The 15,956-nt window shown below is 42.4% G+C and overlaps 1 protein-coding gene across 3 annotated transcripts in view; it reads left to right on the forward strand.

Moving 5' to 3' along the window:
* The window catches only part of ST5 (suppression of tumorigenicity 5), a 265,906-nt gene that overhangs the window by 245,318 nt on the left and 4,632 nt on the right, over positions 1-15,956 (forward strand). For all 3 annotated transcript variants that reach the window (XR_003853184.1, XM_029582090.1, XM_029582089.1), the window contains 4 exons: positions 4,272-4,449; positions 7,090-7,131; positions 10,868-10,979; positions 12,752-12,991. Coding sequence is in view for 2 of the 3 variants with exons in the window: in XM_029582090.1 (XP_029437950.1) it covers positions 4,272-4,449; positions 7,090-7,131; positions 10,868-10,979; positions 12,752-12,991 (572 nt within the window). In the remaining variant the exon portion in view is untranslated. The remainder of the gene's footprint in view (positions 1-4,271; positions 4,450-7,089; positions 7,132-10,867; positions 10,980-12,751; positions 12,992-15,956) is intronic.

The following is a 15,956-nucleotide window of genomic DNA, read 5'->3' on the forward strand; positions in this document are numbered from 1 at the left end:
TTAATCCAGACGCACAGTTTTATGCATGCAAGAATCTGTGAATCAGTAGGAGTGACTTGGTGATTGTGCAGTATGCACAGCTATAAGTTTAAATGTAGATTGGGCCTTGAGCATCGCAGTCCTAGACACAGGTTGGAAGCATGTGCCACACCAAGGCAACCGGGTTGTTCCAAGGCGTTATAAAAAGGCTTTAGCGTGCTTTACTTGTGAACTTTCTTCATATCCATTTTGCTATCTGTCCTGGTGGGACCCCACAGCCACTCAAATTTTCGGGATATCCGCAATGAACGGGCAGGGCCTAGATTTGCATATACAGGTCTTCGGCAAGCGCGCATTCGTTTTTGCGCATATTCAGCGTTGCAAGAACAAGAAAACCTGAGTGGCTGTGGGATCACCAAGAAATCCTGCACTAAGCTGACTCCTCCGTAGATGCCGGGAGGGCAGGTTTCAAAGCCCTCACTCAATCCGGTTATTAGTATGCGCGGGATTCCATTGTGTGCACACTTTTGGCCAGATTGAGAGGAAGTGTTGTCCGGGGGCATGGCAGGAGGATTTGAGGGGAAGGTATTAGGAAATCCTTTTTTACCTACGCGCACTCTTTTCCAGCCAAAAAACTGCCCGCAGGAAAAAGCAGGTACAAAATCCACAGCTAATTTGTGTATCCAAGGGAAAGCATGCAAATTATTTTTTTTTCTCTCTCTGAAAAATAAGGCACAAACAGACGATACAGTACAGTGCGCTCCAGTGGAGTGCACTGTTAACCCGCGGTTGGATGCGCATTTTCGATGCGCTAGCTTTACCCCCTTATTCAGTAAGGGGTAATAGCGCGTCGAAAACGTGCATCCAACCTCCCCGAAACTAATAGCGCCCGCAACATGCAAATGCATGTTGATGGCCCTATTAGTTATTCCCGCGCGATTCAAAAAGTAAAATGTGCAGCCAAGCCGCACATTTTACTTTCAGAAATTAGCGCCTACCCAAAGATAGATGTTAATTTCTCTCTGCACCGGGAAAGTGTACAGAAAGCAGTAAAAACTGCTTTTCTGTACACCCTCCGACTTAATATCATGGCGATATTAAGTCGGAGGTCCCAAAAGTAAAAAATTGAGCGTCCGGTTTTCAACCGGACGCTCAATTTTGCCGGCGTCCGGTTTCCGAACCCATGGCTGTCAGAGGGTCTGAGAACCGACACCGGCAAAATTGAGCGTCGGCTGTCAAACCTGCTGACAGCCGCCGCTCCTGTCAAAAAGGCGCTAGGGACGCGCTAGTGTCCCTAGCGCCTCCTTTTACCGCGGGCCCTAATTTGAATAATTTTATTTACTGTATCGTGTGCTCAGGACACTCGCCCGCGTTTCTTTCTGTATCGGCCTGTGTATGGGCTGATTGAAAACTGCTCCCCAAAATAGGAAAATTCCTTTTAGTACATGTGGTCCAGAATCTTGTTCTTATACAAAATTTTAGGACGCAGTAGAGCACACATCCAAAGAAACTTTAGGGTGTGAAACAACAGAGTCAACAATGGCATGGTTTTTGGTTTTTGTTTTTTCTTTAACTTTGAAAAGTATCCACAAAATTTATAGATCAGAGTGGGTAAGCAAGGATGTAGCTCAGATCGTGCTCTACATCACAGCCGGCCATAAGCCTTAAAGACTTGCTTACACTATATAAAAATGATTCAACACAGGTTCATTCCATCTCTGCAGGACAGCGCCTGCCGAAATCCATTTTCACAGTAATGTGGTCAAAATCGCTTCTGGGGGAATTTGGGGTAATGCAGAATTTGCACGGAGCTCCCTTCCTGCATTTGCCTTGCAGAATTCTGGCCGCACAGACTGGAAGATGGAAGCTGCACCCATGGGTACTGGCCTGCGCGGACCCGACCCGAAGAGACTGCGGAAATGGGAGCTCCCCCGTGTGGCTGAGCTATAGGAGGGAGCAGTGTGTGTGTGTGTGTGTGGGGGGGGGGGGGGTTTGAGCCTGAGAGATCTAGGGGATGGGGCATGGGATAGAGAAAGCGAGCTGGAGGTCTTGCTGAGGGAGGGGAGCAGAAAACAGGGAAAGGGTGGGAGGGAATGGTGAGATAGAGAGGTGGTCAGTCATGGGGGTGGGGGGCTAGAGAGAGAGAGCTGGGGCAGTATGTTAGGCCTAGGGCTGAAGTTTGGGAAGGGGCCAACCCGCTCAACATTTCTAAGTAATACACCAAAGTCTTATGTTTATGTTTATTCCAACCTATGATCCCTTTCATAGGTAACCCCCAGAGAGCAATATTAAAAACTTAGCCTTATGCCCAACACCCGTTCGTAACTCCAGCCTACATTAGGCCCCATATCTGTTACTTTATGTTGTTAACCCCTTTATTTTTATCCAAGTTCACTTTACCTGTTTATTGTAAGACATCCTCTTGTCATGGTTATTGTTTAGAATGTAAACCGACTTGATTAGTAATACTGTTACTGGAAAATCGGTATATAAAAGTGCTAAATAAATAAAATAAATAAATTATGTTTAAAAAACACTTCTAGGGCTTCACTTAATTATCCTGATAAACACATGAACTTTTATTCAAAAAGGGGAAAAATCTAGACTAAAGTCTTGGATATTGTGAGTCCCTCCAGTGGGAGTCCTGCTGCTTCTTTCTTTAAAAAAAAAAAAAAGCAATTTTAAGTTACAGCTAATGTAGCCACGGTGCCCTCGCCCTTTGTTACGAATTGACTGCAGGTTGACCCAGTCCATAGGCCGCTCAGTCGGGAAAGTTAGTGCAGGGGACGGCCTAGGCCAGAAACTGCAAGTCTTAAAGCGTGGGAACAGGACACAGCTGAGGGCACTGACACTCACGCACAGAACAGATTGCTGGGCCCTCTCGCTTCTAGGAATGTCTTCTTTCCCTAACTGGTGTGCTCTTCAGCAGGGGCTCTCGCTGTTCACAGGGCTGGAAAAAACTTCAGTGAAATGTAATTTGCACTGATTCCCCCCCCCCCCCCCCCCCCCCGAATTTTGCCTTGACCATTTTTGCTTTCGTGGGTCTGGGAATGCATCCTTGCGAGTTACGGCACCGCATAACCATATGTCAGACCTCACAAAATAAATAGCAAAGGTGAACCGTGATGTGAAGAAGAAAGAGAGGTTCAGCAATAAGAGCTTGTTTGCAAGCAGGATATCTAAAGTAGGATTATTCTGCATTCATTTCCTCATGCCCAAATGCAGCTTCTCTATGCGTACCTCACTGCTGATACCACTTGGCAGACGTATTTTTATTATTTTCCATGGGAAAAAAATCCTTATTGAATGGGACCCCAAAAAGTTCACTTTTAATATATGGTTTTGGTTTTATATAATGAGGAATGAAGGCAAATGTTAATGTAGATTATCATCACTAATCAAAATGCAATGTTTTCACTGGTTCAGATGCTGTTCTGTTTTGTTTTGGGTTTTTTTTGGCTGAGTAATTGCAGAAATGAATGGAACTGAGCTGCCACCTACAGGCCGAAGAAAAACAAAGTAAAATAGATTTGGACTGCGTGTACTGCATTTGATGTGGTCTTTCATTGTTAATCCTAATGGCAAAGCATAGTACAACAGCTCTATATTTTTTCTACATAAGATAATATTTGTAAACTTTGGCCAACAAGACAAAGATTTGCAGTACAAAGAAATTAACCTGTTCCTTCCTGCAGGTGATTGCAAAGTGAGCTGTCTTCTCCATGCAACAAATGCACACAGTAACGTATCTTTAGGACAATTTCCAAGGGCCAGTTACCTGGCTAAACGAACTTTGAGAATTGCACACCTAGTGTGCAGGTGTTCCACCACACGCCTACTTTTTACCTGCATTTTCGTGCAGGTATTCCCAGGGCAGGGGTTAAGTTGGGGGAAGTAACCATGCACGTAATTTTGCATTTTCAAATGATATGTATCATTGTGCCAGGGAGAAGCAGGTAGAGATTTCTGCAGGCGCTTTTTCCTTTGGCAGTTTCCTAAGAGAGAGCATGCTTGCACTTTGAGGATTGGTTGAATGTCCACAGGAAAAAGTACCCCTGGCCCGTGCAACAATCTGCATAATTTTGAAGGCTGTGTCCCCCTGTGGGGGATAATTTTTAAAGCCATATTTATACCTTCAGTGCAGCTGAATTCTTCATGCTTGAAACATCCTCCTTGTCTATATGTTTAGAGGTTGAGTTATTGTTTTGCCCTGTTCTTTCATTAGGCTGATAATTGCAGTGACATGAGTGCAAGTGATGATACGACAGTGACTGTCATCCTTTCCTTTATAGCACCCTTTCCAGTTGTTCCCATGCCGTGGTAGCTCTGCTCTACCCCTTCTCGTGGCAGCACACTTTCATCCCCGTCCTCCCTTCCTCTATGATTGACATCGTCTGCTGCCCCACTCCATTCCTTGTTGGTCTGATCTCCAGCTCCCTGCCAAAGCTGAAAGACCTGCCCGTGGAGGAGGTAAGAGTTGCTGTTGCCAGGAGACAGGGGTATGGGATGGTCACAATAACAGTGACTGTGTGGAAGCGTCCATGCTTTCATGGTGCTAGGTGGGTTGAGGAGGGGGTGCTCACAGGATCAGCTGCATGGGGTAAGTTTTCATTAGTGCGCCTACTTTTAGCCTGTGCAAATCCAACCGATAATCAAAACCAAGGCACCTGCCTACTTTGTAGTTGAATATTGGCTTTCGAGACTAAAAAGTACATGCATGCACTTAACTCCATCTGAAATGGTGATGTAATGGTGCACATATCAGCTAGGCATGTACATTTGTTTTAAAACTTTGTGTAGTTTTTTTTTCCCTCCCAAATGAGTAACACTCCCAGGAAGGACTCTTTTTACTGCGGCTAAAAGTATGTGCATTGTAAAACTTTGCGTGTACGGTCAGCCTGCTGAAAATCCACGCCAATGGATTCAGCCATTCTACCACATAAACCCCGTTTCTACAGGTATAGTTCTCACAACTAAGACTCTGAAAATTTACTCCATCGTGGATAGCCATATGCTCATTAGGAACCTAGTCTGGCCTGGACCTCCATATACTGCACAAAGTTCCAATATGACACATTCAATAAAGCATAGGATAAACCCAGGGGATCTCTAAGGGAGTGATGGGAATTATAAAGCTAAAGTAATTGGCTGGATGAGCAGACTTAGATGGGCCATACGGTCTTGTTTCTGCTGTTATGTTCCTATTGCTGTATTCATATTGACTAGCCAACAAAAATAAGGGATATAACTAGTATACAATCAAGAAGGAAAAATTAACTAGCTATGTGAATGAATGTTAGCTACAGATATTAAAAATTATAATAAATATGAATGAAATATATCTGTAATTTGACTATGATTGTGAATTTTATATTTAATAATAAAATTTTGGTAGAGATAAGACCTCAGTATTGGCAGGCGATCTGTAACAGAAACTTCTTGTGGCCAATTGGTCCAGTCACTGGTCTTATAATCTCTAATTTTAAACTTTTAATAAAATTACTTAAACTATTTTATTAAATGCAATTTTAATTGTTGTTCAAAAGGACTGTAATTTTTTAATTATTATTTTTTGTTTTTAATAAAAGCTGGATACGTGTCTCTGAACAGTTTTTAACGGCACTATTAAACCTGAATTGGTTAAAAACCATGAGGCTCTTTAATTACTGCAACAATTTTTACTGCTGAAGATTTTGTTGAAAACTGATGTTACAATGTTCATAAGGTTAACAAAAAGTTTGTATGACTGATGAAACTATGTTGCAGCGAGTTGTTGAAAAATAATGTTACTTTTGTAACTCCTCACTGCTTGCTCGTTGAAAAGTGCTTTGACAAAACTGTTCATAAAGAAAAGGCAATCATCTATGCCGTTTAAATGGACTTGACTTGGATTATCTTGGATTTCTGGCAGCCGTTTACGCTGTAAGTTTTCACCAGTCTGTCGTTAGTCAGACCCTGGGGGTCTAATCACCGCCGCCAATGCGGCCGGCGTTTCGCCAAAAACGCTGCTTCAGGGCAGACTAATTCTTGAAGAGAAAACTCTTTCTGCAACAATCGGGTCGTTTTCAATTTTGTCGGGGTTTACAACTAAGTATGAGGCGGTGTGATAGTTACCATCCGCCCGGTCATCAAGTCATGAGACTGAAATGTGATTGCTAAGTTTCAATATAAGCTTAGCTACAGAGTTTAAATTGCATACATTGCTTTTGGGATACGTTACCATCTGAAGAGTCAGCTAAGCATTGACAGTAGATACGACACTTTGCCACAGCAATTGACGAACAGCATAAATTGATGAACAGCATAAAGGCATAAATTAATTTTGAGACAGTCAAGTCCATTTAAACGGCATAGATGATTGCCTTTTCTTTATGAACAGTTTAGTCAAAGCACTTTTCAACGAAGCAAGCAGTGAGGAGTTACAGAAGTAACATTATTTTTCAACAAATCGCTGCAACATAGTTTCATCAGTCATACAAACTTTTTGTTAACCTTATGAACATTGTAACATCAGTTTTCAACAAAATCTTCAGCAGTAAATATTGTTGCAGTAATTAAAGAGCCTCATGGTTTTTAACCAATTCAGGTTTAATAGTGCCGTTAAAAACTGTTCAGAGACACGTATCCAGCTTTTATTAAAAACAAAAAATAATAATTAAAAAATTACAGTCCTTTTGAACAACAATTAAAATTGCATTTAATAAAATAGTTTAAGTAATTTTATTAAAAGTTTAAAATTAGAGATTATAAGACCAGTGACTGGACCAATTGGCCACAAGAAGTTTCTGTTACAGATCTCCTGCCAATACTGAGGTCTTATCTCTACCAAAATTTTATTATTAAATATAAAATTCACAATCATAGTCAAATTACAGATATATTTCATTCATATTAATTATAATTTTTAATATCTGTAGCTAACATTCATTCACATAGCTAGTTAATTTTTCCTTCATATTGACTAGCTCCAGCAAGTCACAGTACAGGTGAATAACTATTGCATATTATGGGCCACTGAGGTTCGGTTCGTAGAGCAAGTCAGTTTGATCACCGGCATATGTTTATAGTAATCCAGTTTCATTGTCTGTCCTCTGCTTTTGTTTCACCTAGGCCTTGATGGTGGATCTAGGATCAGATCGGTTCATTAGACAGGTAAAGCATGTCTTGTAGCTGGCATCCTCTTTCCAGCTTCTCCATCACTTTTGGCTTTTCTTAAACTGTATGTCCTTAACCCCTTTCAGGACGAGAAAAAACACAATAGGCTCACTGACGAATATATTCGGGGTGGACCGGAAAGGGGTTAAGGGTACAGGCATGTCATTTTTCTGTACCTGTCGACTTCATTTTGTAATACCATCTTGGTGTCTTTTTTTTTTTTTTTTTTTACCCTGGAGTTTTCCTTCTGCTTCATTGGGCTTCCACCTTAATTGGAGCCAGCCCCTGTTCGGCCTTGGCACCATAAGCCTTCCTTCGTAACTCCCAAAGCTTTTTGTCCCATCATTTTACGCCCCTTCCCAACACCCTTAGGGCAGTCATTGCAGCCACAGTCCTTGTCCTGAGGCTCTTTCTGTAGCCATAGGCCCTAAGCCCAGCTAGTAGGCATTACCATTGTACAACGACTGGGACTCTTAGCTCCCCAAGGGCTGTGAGCCTCCCCCAACCCTGAGCCAGGAATCACACGGCACAACATTGCTACTGAGCATCCAGACCAGCCCACCTTGGGGGAAAATAGTTCCCCTGAGTAATTACAAATGAAGGCAGGTCTGTCCTGGGGAGGGTGGGTGGCCCGGCCTAGCTCTGTACCAACATGGTAGCTCCTCCTCCAACATTATGATTTCAGCTTTCCATGGTGCAGCCGCAGGTCATTCGTGAAGCCTCACGGTGCCAGATCCCAACCCAGTTCCATTTGAACTGGAAGGTACAAAGGAGCAGGCGGAATCTGCTGGGTCAAATTCCCTTTTCTCTCTCTCCTGAAAAAAATTCCTAATATTACTATTCTACAGCCTTTTCATATCCTTGACAAGAATACAAACTTGATGCATGCATGCTCCGTGCATCTATGCTTCTTGCAAGTAATACAAATGATGTCCCTGCTGGAAATGTATTTACATTTGTTTAGACCACATGCATGTACATCAGTGGTTCCCAGATCTGTCCTGCAGATTTTATCTCATGCATGTTCATTGTGGAGATCCTGAAAACTTGACTGGGGGTCCTCCAGCACAGGTCTGGGAACCTCTGATGTACAAAATACAATTGCTCATTCACCTATCCAATTTTTTTTTCTTCTGTTTTTGTTTTTAGCCTTATCCCTTTAGCACCCAACAGTAAACTTCTCCCCCTCCCCCCTTCCCAAAATCATTGCTAGCACATATTAGATAGGTTAATGATTCTATTAATATATGGATCACAATCGCATTTATGTCACCTTAGCACACCACTTCTCATATGCTTTCCATACCCACTTAAATTGTTGCAGTATACCTTTTCGCATTGCTGTAAGTCTGTCTATAAAATAAACGTTCCCAATACGCTACATCAACTATTCTTCCAAGGGCATGTGAGTCTCTTTCCATGACACTGCAGTCTCACAACGGGTCACTGCTATACATTGTGTGATTAATGTATTCTTTTCTCTTGTCACCTCCGGTATAATAGCTCCTAATAGAAACAACAGAGGGTCCCTATTTAATTTAGCCTCTGTCATCTTACAAATTAATTGTATTACCTTCTCCCAACATAACCTCACTACAGACATTGCTACCAAATATGTAAAAATGTACCCACAATTACGCCAGCACCCTGCGTTTACTGACAGGTAGATCTTGTGCAGTCTAAATGGGGTAATATCTGCAGAGATCAAGGATTTTTAGTTAACTCTCTCAAAGCTGTCCGAACATTTGTCCTTTGCTATATGTTGACTCAAGGCCTTCTCCCATGCCCTGATATGTTTCGATTTTCTCATCAAGAGTGAGTTAAATGAGCCCCTTATTTTTCTGCTTCTTGCTATTCAACATTTCAAAAGGAGTCAAATTCTGTTTTACTTCTTTATTGCCTAAGATGTGTTGCAGCTGCACATAGCTAAATCTTTTACCCTCAGCCAGCTGGGATTTTCATCTTCTAAACAACTTAGGAGGTAATTTTCAAAGGAGTTAGGCATGCAAATGTAGCATACTGTTTAGCAATTTTCCAAAGCCCATCTGCACACACGAAAGTGCATATACACATGTAAAACCCGGTTTTAATCATGGAAATGCTTTTGAAAATCAGGGCCTTTGATTTTAGTCCTGGGAGAAATGTCTTATTATATTTAATTGGTGTTAAAGATGAGTATTTTCCTCCTGGTGACAGCCTAGCCCTTTGTGAATCACAAAGCTTTACTGTAAACCAGATATATGGGTTATTCAGTTCCCTAGGCACCTTAAGTTGTTTAGGTATCCAAATATAGTGACCAAGTGGGATATCCCCCCCAGTAATTCCTGTTTAGTTTAGACCCATTACATTACCTTAGGTTTAGCTTGCCGCTCTGAGATGCCATATAATAACTTTTTAAAATTTGGCACTGCCAAACCTTCTTGTAATCTAGGTTGGTAAAGGGCATTTCGCACCATCCATGGCAGACTGCATCTCTACAAAAAACGAATGCTTTTTGTCTGCAGAGACGTAAGCATTTTATTTGATATTTCTACTGAAATAGATAGCAAAATAATGACTGCCGCTGAGCCATGTCAGGTCGTAGCTGGACCAAGATTCCAATTCTTGAGAGACGGAAGAGATCAAAGTAGCGTAGCTTGGCTGGAATAACTTATTTCAAGTAAATTTAGGAACTCGTCCATAAAATGTTTTTCAACTTGGCTATAATATTGACATGCAGACCCCCGTGAGACCTGCTTCCTTTCACAATTTTATGTAGGCGGGCCCCTGTTATTATGTAAACCGATGTGATATCCATTTGAACGTCGGTATATAAAAGTTTTAAATACATAAATGAATAAATATTTCAGTCATCAGCCCATACTTATTCACGCAAAGCCAAAAGTTTTTATGTTTTCATGGAAATACAAAAATAAAAAACTTACCTTAAACAGTATAGTGCTGGATAGAAGCTCCAGGCACTGGCTAGGCTTCGAATGGTCTGCACTAGGGGAGTCCTCGCTCATCAATTCAAAAGGCAGCTGCAGGCAAACATCTTAGGCTGCCTTTATCAAATAATTTATGCAAAAAAACCCCAAAGACGTACACACAAACTTATTTCAAGCCACTGCTGTTTTAATTCCAAGACACCTCAAGAGCTCTTTAGTCCACTTAAAGGGGAAGCTGTCCTTTAATGTATTAAAATGGTCCGTGATTATACTAAGCAAAAACAGTCACAAGCACTTTTAAGTAATAAGTGGGACATTTTCGAAACCAAGCATTTTAGTGCAAAATGGAAAACGTGCCTGTGGATATTTGCGCCTGCTTTTTCTCCGGGTGTGTCTTCTGACAGAACTACGCACATCGTAACGTTCCCTCCCACGCTTGGGAATGCCCTCTGCTCTATGCAGGTCACAGTAAACCTGTGCTTTTACCTGCACACAGGATGGAAAGCCCTTGTTACATGTGTAAGCAGCTATTTCAGTCTCTGGTTCGGGTCTGTTGGTTGTTACTAATAACTCTGGGGCCGCTGTTGGAGGCAGGATGCTGGTCTAGATGGGCCATCGGTCCAACCCACCTTGGCCATTCTTACGTTCTCTTTGGTTGGGTTAAAGTCCCTCGCTGGTTATTTTTACTCATTGGCTTAAGCATTTGTAACTTGTGGCAACCTCTGCAGAGCAAAGATCCTTGAGTCATAAACAGGAAGCAAAGCCGACTTGGAGCCCTCTTGTTTTTGTCTTTTTTTTTTTTTTAGACGGATGATGAAGATACGCTGTTGCCTAGAAAACTGCAGGCGGCTCTAGAGCAGGCTTTGGAGAGGAAAAGCGAGCTGATTAATCAGGATTCAGACAGCGATTCAGACGATGGTAAGAGCCTCCTCAGGTTAAAACGAATTCTTAACCTTTCAGGAGGGTGGCTTTAGGCTTGCTTCTTCAGTATAAAGCGTCTCGTAGCAGGTGTGCCTTCCTTTAACGGGAAACTAAGCTGTAAGAGTTTTAATTGTAAAAGCAGGAGGAGGATGCACCAATGCAGCAACTTGGTCGGTGATCTCAACTCGCCAAGCCAGGGCTGCGCTGATGTGTCCTCTTCCCACCACGCCTTGCGCAGAGAGGGCGGCATGCAGGAGAAGGCAAGGGACATGCTACTGCCACAAGTGGGAACCTACTCTGACATTTGACCTCCTCGCTCTTAGCGTTAAGGAAAGCCACACTTGGTGCAAAGCCCTTACATATACGAAGCATCTCAAAGATGAAAGTGAGAGAGAGGCAATTTTATTTATTTAATTTTTTTTAATGTATTGTGTCTTTTAAAGGCTTACTGCGATTCAGAGTTGGTTCTTCAAAAGCCTTGTCCTCTGTGTTCCTTCTTCAAATCAGATTCATTCAAGCACTGATCAGCAGGAAATTCAGAAACGGGGATTCAAAACTGGCACTAAATGAACAAATCAGTGAAGAAAAGCGTAATCTCCAGGAGAAGGAGATAAGAGGAAAGAGGAAATGTTCTCTAAAGCAGACCACCACCTGCCCTTTGTCCATCTCCTGTCTCCTCCTGTAGCTAGGGAGAAACAAGGTTAAAAGGGCTTAGGCGCCTAATGTTGATAGTTGATGCCTAATTGTGCCTCTTTGAAAACTGACTAGAGCCGAGTGCCTAAACTTAGGATCCTAATAAGTGTGCAAGTCACGGCGGGGAAGATAAGTGAGGTGCTCAGCACTGATTTCCAGCACTTGTCACGTAACTTAATTGCCTACATTTAGGTGCATAAATAGCAGGCCTAAAATTAAGTCCTTATGTTGGGACACATTTTCAGCTTAAATCTTTGGCACCTAATTTCAGCTAAAGGTTCAGTGAAATGTATGTGCCTAAAACTGAGGTGCCTAGGTTCAGGTACTCTGGATCCCTTGATTTATCAGCCTGAGAGGAACCCACCTCCGTCAAGGGAAAAGCGGCATCTCTCTTCTCAGATCTCACTACCATGGCTTCCTATCCGTTCCTGCATAATACCGTTCGAGCTTCTCCTACTCACCTGCAAGAGCCTTCACTCTGCAGCTCCTCACCACCTCTCCTCTCTTATCTCTCTCTCTCTGTACTACCTCATTGTGCACACCGCTCATCGAGCAAGCCACGCCTCTCTGCGCCCTTCTCCTCTGCTGCCAATTCCCGACTCCGTGCTTGCCACCTGGCCGCACCGTGTGTGTCTTGGAATAGTCTTCCTGAGCTGGTACGTGGTGCCTTATTTAAATCCTGTCTAAAGGACCCACCTTTCCTAAGCTACTTCTGAATCTTAACCCCTGATTGCCTCATTAATTTTTAATGATTTTCTTAATAAATGAAATTCCCAAAGCCTCTCTTACCTTGTATGTTTGCCACTGAGCAGCGCTGCATACATTGAGCTAGCGCTACAGAATTGTTAGGCAGTAGTGGTAACACTAGTAATAATGTAGGGCGTACCTTGATTGGCATCATACGGTAATGTGACACTTGCTAATGTGGGGAAGGAAAAAAATGTTCCTGCTTTGGTGCTAATAACGTAAAGCAGTTGGATAGGTTACGTTGTTTGACATAAACTTCCTGAGATGTGAACCGTCCATAAAGATTTTCTCCAGTACGATTGACTCCGTGATTGCCCTTTCTTTTCCAGAGTGCAGCAACCTCAACGGACTTGTTTCGGAAGTTTTCATCCGGTTCTTTGTGGAGACGACCGGCCACTATTCGCTCTTCCTGACTCAGAATGAACAGGGAGAACGCGTCTTCCAGAGGGAAGCTTTCCGCAAATCGGTGGCTTCCAAGAGCATTCGCCGTTTCCTAGAGGTCTTCATGGAATCCCAAATGTTTGCTGGCTTTATTCAGGACAGAGAGCTCAGAAAATGCAGAGCAAAAGGTATAGGTTAATTTGATATGTGTGCTTTTTTTTTTTCTTTTCCCCCCCTCATGAAGCAGATTTATTTTCAGGTTCTGAACCAGTAAGTCTAACAGTTTTATCTTATTGTTTGTTTGCAGTAGAGATGGGCCAAACGCCCACCCCCCCCACCAATCCAAATGATCCACCTATAATCAGTGACCTAATAACCTCCACTCGCCAAGAGGTAGCTGTTTTATGGGCAGAGATGATAGAAACATGACGGTAGAAAAAGACCTTATGGCCTATCCGGTCTGACCATCCAGCCAATTAATTTAGCATTCTAATTCTTATCACTTCCTCAGAGATCCCCCCCTGTATTTATCCCATGCTTTCTTGAATTCATATAATGCTTCTGTTTCCACCACTTCCAGTGGGAGGCTGTTCCATGCAATCACCACCCTCTCTGTAAAGAAATATTTCTTAAGATTACTCCTGAGTCTACTCCCTTTCCCCCTCATCTCATTACCCTGTGTTCTAGAGCCTCCTTGCCATTGAAAGATGCTAGTCTCCTGTGCATGGAAATCTTTCAGATAATTACATATCTCTATCATATCTCCCTTATCTTGCCTTTCCTCTACTGTATACGTGCTTAGATCTTTAAGCCTATCTCCATATGCGTTAGAATGAAGACCACTGACCATTTTAGTAGCCATCCTCTGGGCTGACTCCATCCTGTTTATATCTTTTTGAAGGTCTGGTGTCCAGACGTGTACACAGTATTCCAAGTGAGGTCTCACCAGGGACCTATATGGGGCCAATATCACCTCCCTTTTTCTGTTGACTATTCCTCTCCCTATGCAGTCAAGCATCTTTCTGGCTTTTACTGTCGCTTTTTCCACGTGTTTGGCCACCTTAAGATTATCAGATACAATTACCCCCAGATCCCACTCTTCCTTTGTGCTTAGAAGAATTTCATCTTCAATACTGTACCTTTCCCTTGGGTTTTTGCATCCTAAATGCATTACACTGCATTTTTTTAGCATTAAATCTTAGTTGATAGACCTTAGACCATTCCTCTAACTTCGCTAGATCCCTTCTCATGATTTCTATTCATTCCTGGTTGTCCACACTGTTACAGATTTTGGTATCATCGGCAAAAAGACAAACCTTTCGTTATGTCACTCACGAAAATGTTGACAAGAACTGATCCCTGAGGCACACTGCTAGTAACAGCCCCCTCCTCAGAGAAAACTCCATTTACCACCACCCTTTGTCTCCTCCCACGCAGCCAGTTTCTTACCCAGTCAGTCGCTCTAGGATCCATACCAAGGGCAGGCATTCCTAGAGCTTGCTTTCCACTTGAAGTGAGCTAAATTTAAAATAGAACAGCTGTGTTGCAAAGAAAGAAGAGAGTAAGAGGATAGGATGTATAACTGATTACATGAGAATGGGATGTAAGAGACATACATGGAGGATACAGCTGGATAAGAACATAAGCTATCATACTGAGTCAGACCAAGGGTCCATCAAGCCCAGTATCCTGTCTCCAACAGAGGCCAATCCAAGTCACAAGTATTTGGCAAGAACCCAAACATTAAACACATCCCATGCTACTAATGCCGGCAACAAGCAGTGGCTGTTCCCTGTTGATTAATAGCAGTTTATGGACTTCTCCCCCAGGAACTTATCCAAACTCTCTTTTAAACCCAGCTATACTAACTGCCTTAACCACATCCTCTGGCAGCGAATTTCAGAGCTTTATTGTGCATTGAGTGAAAATAATTTTCTCTGATTTTGTTTTAAATGCGCTACTTGCTAACTTCATAGAGTGCCCCTAGACCTTCTGTTATTTGAAAGAGTAAATAACCGTTTCACGTTTACCTGTTCAAGTCCTTTCATGATTATGTAGACCTCTATCATATCCTCCCTCAGCCATCTCTTCTCTAAACTGAACAGCCCAAACATCTTTATCCTTTCCTCATTGGGGAGCCATTCCATGCTCTTTATCATTTTGATCGCCCTTCTCTGTACTTTCTCCAGTAGATGGCATACTTAGTTAATTTATTAGTTTATGGTTATTGTCTGTAATTTGGGTAAGGGAGTATTTTGGGGTTTTTTAGTTCTTATTTTGTAATTATGTTATTATTTCTTTATTGATTTTTATGGTTTGTTGCAATCTGCTTTGAGTTTGTTGGATAAGGCAAAATATTAAATCTAATAAATAAATAATTGCTAAACAAATGAAGATTGTTGAGCAGCCTGCATTGTCTGGCGTGACTCCTCTTGATGCATTGAGTGAATCTCCTCTTGCCTCCACATATTCTTGTGCTGATAACGTGTTGAAGGTTTATGTTGGCACAGGGTGAACCAGGTCATAGTCTGACAGCTTCCTGTGGGCTCAAGTTCCGGGAAAGTCACATTTTTGGTGGCAGTCTCTTCAGTAGGCAGAGTCGGGATGACATGCACAGAGCAGCAATGGTATGATTTCAATAGGGCCTTCCAGAATGCATTGGCTTAACCTGCATGGAGCAAATGTAACGATTCTAAACAGCAAGCATTGGGGTAACCTGCCCAGAGCAGTGGTTACAGCCCTAAGCAACCATAGTATGATTGCATGAGGCTTCTAAGAAAACCTTTAGGGAGCAGTGGTGATAGTCATGAACAGCAGTGGTACACAGTGTTGGGATTCCAAGAATGGTTGGGGGTGACTTGCTTGGAAAGACTGTGGTTAAAATCCAAAATTCAGTGAGCATGGGGAGGCCAATTTTTTTTTTTAACCACATCGCGGACCTTGCTTGCTGTGTAGACTATTGCAAAACTTGGTAATAAGAAAGAGAAGCGAGCTGGCTATTGGCTTAAGTACTGGTTTTGTAAGAAGCAAAGCTGAAGTTGACCAGGCCTGTGGAGGTAGTGGAGGCTATCGTTGTGGCAGAATTTAGAAAGGCATGGGACAGTTGTAGAAGGCAGTAGTATGAAAGGGGTTAAGAGGAAAAGTAAAAAGCAT

Source organism: Rhinatrema bivittatum, chromosome 17 (genome assembly GCF_901001135.1).
Source record: "Rhinatrema bivittatum chromosome 17, aRhiBiv1.1, whole genome shotgun sequence".
Classification (NCBI taxonomy): domain Eukaryota; kingdom Metazoa; phylum Chordata; class Amphibia; order Gymnophiona; family Rhinatrematidae; genus Rhinatrema; species Rhinatrema bivittatum.